At 42.1% G+C, this 9256-nt stretch overlaps 1 protein-coding gene across 1 annotated transcript in view; it reads left to right on the top strand.

Moving 5' to 3' along the window:
* The window catches only part of CACNA1H (calcium voltage-gated channel subunit alpha1 H), a 156069-nt gene that overhangs the window by 39430 nt on the left and 107383 nt on the right, over window positions 1-9256 (top strand). Inside the window, exon 5 of the mRNA XM_027863001.1 lies at window positions 6199-6514. Within this exon, the coding sequence (XP_027718802.1) occupies window positions 6199-6514 (316 nt within the window). The remainder of the gene's footprint in view (window positions 1-6198; window positions 6515-9256) is intronic.

Genomic DNA, 9256 nt, shown 5'->3' with positions numbered 1-9256 from the left:
TCATCATCCTCTGAGCTTTCCAGACTTTGACTTCAAGTGTCCTCCTCATCCCCCTGACTATCCTCAGCTTTGTCAAGGAAACAGGAATTTCCCGAATCCCCCTGTATGCCCAGCCCCATGAAGGGGAAAGAGGAGATAAGAGGCAGAAACGTGGGCCATGTCTTAGGCGGCTCATGGCCTAGAGGAAACAGCAATCATATGTAGGAAACAAGGGTAGAGGAGTTTGAGGAATGATGGCCTAACTGAAGGGTGGTGTAGCAGGACATACTGAGGCCTAGGCCAGCCTTGGAGTCAGGAAGACCCAGGTTCTGCTGCTGAAGCCATTGCCTCAGACCAGCTGTGAGACGATGGGCGAGTCACTTAAACTCTCTGGGCCACCAGGCAGCTCTCTAAGAGCAAAAGTTGCAAAGAAGTCATTGATCTTCATCTCTGGGAGGGATTTTTACTTCCAGAGTTCAATCTTTATACCCATTCAATCACTGGTCTAGATACTATCCCTTCCCTCTGTTCATCTCTCTAAATATGTGTGTGTACACACACATACACACACACACATACACATACATACATATATATATACACACACATATATATATACATATATATATATACACACACAAGCACATATATATATATATATATATATATATATATATATATATATATATGGCAGCTAGGTGGCTCTGTGGATAGAGCTCCAAGCCTGAATTCAGGAAGACCTGATTTCAAATCCAGCCTCTGATACTTACTAGCTGTGTGACCCTGAGCAAGTCATTTAACCCTACTTGCCTCAGTTTCCTCATTTGTAAAATGAGCTGGGGAAGGAAATGGCAAACCACTCCAGTATCGTTGCCAAGAAAACACCAAATGGGGTCACAAAGAAGCAGACACGACTTAAAAGACCGAACAACAACAATATACATCTGCATATGTGCACTTATCAGGGCAGCTAGTTGGCACAGTGGATAGAGTTCCAGACCTGGAGTCAGGAGGACCTGAATTTAAATCCAACCTCAGACACTTACTAGCTGTGTGACCCTGGGCAAATCACTTAACCTGTTTGCCTCAGTTTCCTCATCTGTAAAATGAGCTGGAGAAGAAATCATAAACCACACCAGTATCTTCGCCATGAAAACCCCAAATGGGGTCACAAAGAATCAGACGTGACTAATTGACTCAACAACAAAAATATATATTTATACATATATGTGTGTTCGCATGTACACATATATGGGTGTATACCTTTGTGCATAGACAAACATGTGTGCATACATGCATACATACCTGTGTGTGTGCATGTGTGTGTGTGCATGTGTGTGTGTGTAACTAAGAGGGAACAGTCCAAGACAACTCCAAGTTTACAAACATAGCTGACTAAGAAAGTGAATAAATAACACTTCAAACAAAATGGCGAAGGTTGGAAGAAGGACCAGTTCAGGTAGGGAAGGTAAGACAGTAAGTTCTGTTTTGGACATTTGATCCAAACTCCAAAAAAGTGCATTCAAACTGCATGATACTGAACACTCAGGGATGATCTTAGAGTCACAGTAGCTCAGGTTGAACCCCCCTTCTCTGCCACTTACCGCCTATGCTAATGGGTAGCTAGGCCCTTACTCTGCGACCTGGAGTCAGGAAGACACATGTTCATGAGTTCAAATCCAGTCTCAGATACTTACTAGTCGTGTGACTCTGAAGAAGTCATTTAACTGTTTGCCTCAGTTTCCTCATCTGTAAAATGAACTGGAGAAGGAAATGGCAAACCACTCCAATATCTTTGCCAAGAAAGCCCCAAATAGGGTTATGAAGAGTCAGATATGACTGAAAACACCTGAACAACAAAAAAGGAGTAATAATACTTCACTTGTATTTTGATGGTGATGTGTTTGAGAAGCCAAAGACATATGTATGTAAAGTGCTTTAGAATCTGTAAGGCATTACAGATATAAAGTGCTGGTATAATATTATCAATATATTATGATACATTCTTTAATATGTTACATTTTGCCATATTGTTTACTATTCAATTCTATTGAATATTAATTATTGATCATAATAATTTTCACATTCTGTAGGTGGTAATGGATAAAAAAGACTACCAAGTTAATATCCTCAAACAATAGTAATATAAACTGAAAAAGTTAAACATCTGCTGATACCAACATTAATCAAAAGAATTCTGAAATCTTCTCTCTTGAACAAGTATCATAGAGCTATACACAGACCAAGAACCAGAAAGGATTGTAGAGTCCATATTACAACCCCCCCCATTTAACAGATGAGGAACCAAGCTCAGAGCAGTTGAATGACTTCACTGAGGTCCCATAGATAGTAAGTGATAGAGCTGGTATGCAAATTCAGGCTCTGTGCCTCTGAATTCAGTAGCATCTACTGAATGTAGTTGGTTAACGGATTGGAGGAGAACTCTTAAGTCCATCATGCCACCACCATATCACTTGCTGTCATCTTAAGGAATCCAGGACAACTAAGTTCTGGGACTGGTGAGCAGCATGTATGGGTCACAGCCCTAAGGCGGGTCACTGTGAGGGTGTCTGCAGAAAGGCAAGAGGGCTGGGGAGAGCCAGAACCTCTTGATGTTGTTTGACTTTCATTTTCAAAGAGGACCAATGACATCATAGAGTGATGTCTTGACTTGTGAGTGAATTGGATTTAAGTGAGGCAAAGATGTGCAAAGTCGTTAGCCTTAATGTGTCTTCCAGAGGCATCAAAGTCCAGTGGCAAGGCAAAAGTCAAAATGACCACAGAGATGGCCCAGGATGCAGTAGGTGATGGTGGCCTTTCTAAATTAATGTCTTTCCCAGGTCTCAGTTTCTCTGAGGCATCGCCCATTCAATGACTAAGGACTAGGTAAGAATTGAGACAAAAGATGGCCCAATTTATCATCACAAAAATATCGGTCCAAGAGGGGACCAGAATCTCTGAACTAGTGTGGAAAGAAGGAAAAGAAAGAATCCATCAAGACTTTTTAATGACAGAACCACATAGCTAAGGAGGCCTGGGGTTCTTGAGGGGCTTTCCCTGTGCGGACCTGGGCTCCTCTTTGTGATGTATGTCCTCAGAAAACTCTTGGGCATCAGGCTGTGAGATGGCAATATCATAGGCACAGAGAAGGCTGGAGGATTGGTGAATGATGGCTGGGTGGCACAAACCCATTGATAGTTTCATCCTTGACACTACCTTCTGACTCCTGTCCTATCATGGATCTTTGGATCCTCATATTTGAAGGCAAAGGAATTTCCCACAAGGAGCATAATTCTACTAGGCAAACTACAAGAGGCAGCAAGGTATGGAACACTAGACTGAGAACCAGTAATCCTGGATCCAAAACTTAACTAGAGGATCATTTAAAGTCTCTTGGCCTCAGTTTCCTCATCTGTAAAATGGGAGCAATGATAGCAGCATTACCTATATCACAAGGTAGTTTTCAGGAAAGCTTTCTGCAAACCATCAAGCACTATATAAATGTGCATTGTTGTTATTACTATTTTTCAGGGGCAGGGATTTAGACTCGTTCTATAAATTCACTCTGGTACAGTCCATGATCATAAACATCAATCCCAAATCACTTAACAAGAGAAGTGAAAGGAGTTAGGGTCAGGTCACCAGGCTATCCTCAGAGACTTCAGATCAGGATCTCAAGGGCAGAAAGTTCACAGTCAGGAGGCAAAGTGAGGAGCACAGAACTTAGTGAGCAAGCCACAATCAGCGAGTTCTGGGTCAGGCAATACAGGGGGTGTCCTTGCCACAGCTTCATAGGCTAAAACAGGTAGATCCAGGAAACAGAACCCAAAAAGGAGGAGATCTAGGGGCCTTAGGTGTCCCACTGTCCCTAGGGGTGCTTCCTCCTCTCCAGGCCCTGGCTCCCAGCGTGATTGACCAGGTACGTCCACCCATGTGCTTACCCTCAGCATCCCAGCAATGATCACAGCTGCTCTCTAGTGACTAAGAGCTCCAAATTTAAACTTACAGCCCCACCCTGTATCTGTGTTGAGGTGTATAGATGGTGTTGGGGGGAAGGGAACATTTGAAGCACTTCTGCATGTTTTGCTAAGTGGTTGTGAAGGTAATGGCTGGTAGCTAAATGGATGGCCAGCCCCATCTCTGCTCAGCTCTTCCATCTCCAGGGAAGGAATATAGGTCACCTGAAGGCTGTGGGGGAGGCTGGTGGGCTGCCACTCAGAGGCCATAACCTAGTAACGTGTTCTCCTCATCTGGCCCTTGAAGATGTTTAATGATGTGTGTGTGTGTGTGTGTGTGTGTGTGTGCGTTCAAGCTTCGAACAAGCATAGTCACTTGGTAATGCCAGGATATAGGGACAATGCTGAAACATAAGCCTTAATCTGATTCTGTGCAGTAGCTGGAGAGATTTCAGATGCAAGTTAATGAGATTTCTCTGCAAAGGGGCTCTTCCAAGTGAATGGGGACTCAACTGAGGAGGGATCTAGAGCTTGGTGTATCCTTCCCTCTTGCTCCCTTGAGATTTCTCTGTTCCCTAGAAGGACAGAATTCTGCCATCTGAAGTTCATGGACCTTGCCTAAGAAAGGATTTCTAAGGTTCCCTTCTAGGTTGACTATGTTTTTGCCTTTCTTTGTAATCCCAACACTTCACCTAGTATCTGGAACATAGGAAGTGATTAATAAATGCTCATTAATGATGAACTTGATAATTCTTGACCTTAAGCAACAGACAGGAGGCAAGATCAGGGCCACTATGGATACTTGTGCCAGCCTACGCCCTAAGCTCTGGATGGTCTCCAGGGAGCAGAAATGGAGGTCCATTACCCAGAAGGCCATGGAATTCAGCCTGTCTAATCTTTCCCTGCCTCAGATCTGTCTCCAGCTCCTGAATCTTGGTTCACGATTCCAGGGACAGGCAACTCTAATCCCTTGTCTCAGATCTTGGCCTGACTTTTTCGTGGACCACTAACCTGAAAATCCCCTTCTAGGAAAACCTGCCCAGCTTCTCCAAGCCTTGCCTTCAGGATGAGTTAAGATTTTCTGGAACTACTATTATTTGATGTTGCTTTTCTTCCAGGTCAGACTCACACCCAGTTGGAGTTTTCAGTGTGGCAAAATTGGAAGAGCTGGGGAAGGAAGTGGGGCATTCAGCATGGCCAACAACGTAGGCATTGGCAAGTGAAGGGATAAGGGGCAAAAGACAGGGAAGAATAACACATGTTGAAAGTATCATCCTGTGATTAGCACTGCACAGCAGATGAAGGGACTCGGAGTCATCATCTTCATCTTCATCTTCCTCCTCTTACCTCTGCCTCTTCAAATCTTTAATTTCTTTTGAAATTCTACTTGAGCACCACCTTCTATATGAAGCCTTTCCTGATACCCTCAGTGGTTAGGGGCCTTCCCCTTCCCCACACGCCCCAATCACCTTGTGCCTTTTTGGTATATATTTATCCTTACCTACATACATACGTGTTGTCTCCACCAGTAGAAGGTAAATTCTTTGAGAACAGAGACTGTTGTACCTTTTGTCTTTGTAACCAAAGCATCTGGTACGTAGTACGTGCTTGATAAATACTTATAGAATGGTTTATCATTATCTTCATAATTACTTTAATAATAGCAGTCGTTCACATTTAAGGTTTGCAAACTGCTCCATATTCTTGTTAGCTTGGTGAGCTTGGGCAAATCATTTCCTTTTTATGAGCCTCAGTTTCCTTATCTGTAAAATGATGATGGTTGTACTACCTTACAGTGTTGTGAGAGGCTCAAAGGAGAATATACACATATATGCACATATCTAATGTCTATTCAGATAATACATATAGTATAATATATGATATAACATAATATTGTTATATATAATATATTATATAATACGTATTGTATACCATATAATATAGTATGATATGATATAGCATAATATAATATAATATATAATATAACATAACATAACATAGCATAATATAACATAACGTAACATAATATAGCATATGCATATATAAAATTTTTTGTAAACTTAAATAACTTTTATGAACATTCACTATTGTTATTAGTAATGAATAATCACCTGATTAGCCCTACATGTCATCACTACCTAAATCACAGGATTATTGTGCACTCTACAACTGAGCTACCATTTTTCTCATTCTCTTTTCCACTATTAAAGTTATTGTATACCTTTTAACAATTCCCCCAACCTTGTTTTCTCTCTGACCACAGGAATAACAACCTGACCTTCCTGAACCCCTATTACCAGACGGATGAAGGTGAGGAGAACCCTTTCATTTGCTCTTCACACCGTGACAATGGCATGCAGAAGTGTTCACACATCCCCATCCGCCGGGAGCTACGAGTAGAGTGTACACTAGGCCTGGAGGCTTACAGCCGCTCCTTGGAGAATCCCGATGGTGGTGGCCGAAACTCCTGCATCAACTGGAACCAATACTACAACGTGTGCAGGACAGGTGACTTCAACCCGCACAATGGAGCCATCAACTTCGACAACATTGGCTACGCCTGGATCGCCATCTTCCAGGTGTGACTCCCAACTGCCTTCCATGTGGGGTCCTTCAGAAGACCAATAACTTGAAAAAGAGAATCATTGAAATGATGAGAAAAGAAATATAAGGACAGACTGAGGGAATGATGAGCCCTCAATAAGAGGAAAGATGTCAGTAATAGATGTGGGAATGGAAAAATACACCTGAGGCTGCATACTAGAGAATAAATATAGGAATCAAGGATTTGCAACTAGAAGGGACCTTAGAGATCACTTAGCCCAAACTTTTCATTTTACAGCTAAAGAAAGTGAGGCAAGGCCAGACTCAATAATTAGTCCCACGTCATACAACTCATAAGTAGCAGCACTAAGATTGGAATCCAGGTTTTTGACTCCAGATTCTGCTCTCTTTCTCCTACACCATGCTATCTCTGGGGATCCAACCATACCTAGTTTAGGAAAAGAGTAGCATTGTGGATTTAGTGCTAGAAGAGATCTCAAGGGACCACCTAATTCAAACCCCTCATGGTATTTAATTCAGTCTTGCACTACCCCCATTGTCTGTGTACGCTGGTCAGACCAGTCCATCTTTTGTCAAAACCACTGTGTATATGTGCGAGTGCATGGGCAGCATCTAAGATGGTGGGAAAGTAGATAGCAGGTAAAGCTAGTTAAATAGGGCCAGACCTGGGACTTGAACTCAGACCTCCAGACACCAAGCACAGTGAGCCTTCCATCACACAATCCTGCTTTAAAACCACAAAATGTCCATGTGGGAAAGATGATATGTCAAAATATATAGGTTGGAACAAGATAGTAAAAGGCTATGAATGACAAGCTAAAGAATCTGGACTTTCTATAAAACAGATTCCCCAGAATCCGTATGCTGAAATGAGGGGGCCCTTTGAAGCTTAAGACAGGGAGATTTCAGGGCAGCTAGGTGGCACAGTGGCTAGAGCACTGGCTCTGAAGTCAGGAGGATCTGAGTTCAAATATGGCCTCAGATTAAACACTTAACCCTTATTAGCTGTGTGACCCTGGGCAAGTCACTTAACCCCGATTGCCTCAAAATAAAAAAAATGTAAAAAAAAGACAGGGAGATTTCTGAAAAACAAATGCTGTTTTCTCCTTCTGTCAATCAGTCAGCAAACATTTATTAAGTGCTCACCATGTTCCAGGCACTGTGCTAAGCACTAGGTATACAATGAAAGGGAGAAAAAAAGTTACCACCCTCAAGTTCCTCCCATTTTAATGAGAATAACATATAAATAATTATATTATAATAATATATACAGTCAAAATGGAAGGAAATCATAGAGAGAAGGGACTAGCAGAGTGTTGTGGGGGTTGGAGAGACAGATGTAAGAGGGAAGGCATCCTGCAGAAGGCAGGATTGGATCGAAGCCTTGAAGGGATCGAGGGGAGCTCTGAGTCTGAGGTGAGGAGGAAGAAAGAGTCCCAGACATGGATTCAGGAGGCTGTGTGTGAAAAACAAGGAGGCCAGTGTGTACCTGGATCACAGAGTACATTGAGGGGAGGGTAAGAAGTATGAGAAGACTCGCCTTTATAGAAGAAGTTTCCCTATCTGGGTGCTCCTATTGTCAGTGAAATTGTAGGTCCTAATATCATTGTTGTTATTTTGATGGTGATTGTCATTATCTCTATGACTGCCACAGGATAAAGTCCAAACTCTTCAGCCTGGAGTTCAAGGGCCTTCACAATCTGATGCCAGCCTTCTCTCCCTCTAGTGCCTTCTGACTCAAGGAGACCACTTTATCTTCCCCAGTACATCCCCCACACTGTCACATCTCCATGCTAGCCTTTCTTCACCCTCTCCCTAAAATCTGTCTTTCCTCCTTTCCCACCCTCCCTCATTCTTTTTCCCCACTCACAGGCAGCCTAAATTGATCTCTACCTCTTCAGATTTCAATGTCACCATGTTTGCTCTTCTCAAAGAAGTTATCACATGATCCTGGCTCTCTAATTGTTTGGGATTACTGTACAATTTCACCTATAAGATAGAGAACTTTTTTAGGGCAGGAACGCTCTTTTATTCTTCTGTCTCAGCCCAGTATATCAAGATGTAATATAATAAAAAAGAGGGAGGGAAGGAAGGAGAAAAGAAAGAAAGAAAGAAAGAAAGAAAGAAAGAAAGAACAAAAGAAAGAAAGAAAGAAAGAACAAAAGAAAGAAAGAAAGAAAGACATAAAGAAAGAAAGAAGAAAAGAAAGAAGGAAGGAAGGAAGGAAGGAAAAGGTAGGAGAGGAGAGCAAAGGAAGGAAGGAGGGAAGGCAGAGAGAAAGAAAAGAAGAAAGGGAGGGAGAAATGGGGAAGTGAAACCACTAAATGCATATCTCTCTGTCTCTCTCTCTCTCTCTTCCTCTCTCTCTCTAAATTTGGCAATGAAAGGCAAGAAAAATATCAGAAAATAGCTGTAAGGGATGGTAGCTTCAATTTGCTGTGATTGTTTTAAAGGGAAGACCTAAGTATGTTTGTAGGCATCAGAGAAGGAGCCAATATATAAAAAATGATTAAAGGGGGGAGGAATGGAAGGGAGAGGAAGGGGAAGGAGAAAGAAAGTAAGAGGAAAAATAAAAAGTGAAAGAAGGGGAGGAGGAGAGAGGAAAAAAGGAAAACAGGAAGAAGGAAGAAGGGAGGGACAAAAATAAAGAAAGAAAAGAAAGAGAAAGAAAGAAAGAAAGAAAGAAAGAAAGAAAGAAAGAAAGAAAGAAAGGAAGGAAGGAAGGAAGGAAGGAAGGAAGGAAGGAAGGAAGGAAG

This window comes from Vombatus ursinus, unplaced genomic scaffold (assembly GCF_900497805.2).
Source record: "Vombatus ursinus unplaced genomic scaffold, bare-nosed wombat genome assembly UNPS02014770.1, whole genome shotgun sequence".
In the NCBI taxonomy this organism is placed as follows: Eukaryota; Metazoa; Chordata; class Mammalia; order Diprotodontia; family Vombatidae; genus Vombatus; species Vombatus ursinus.
This window is presented reverse-complemented; position numbering and strand designations above follow the sequence as displayed.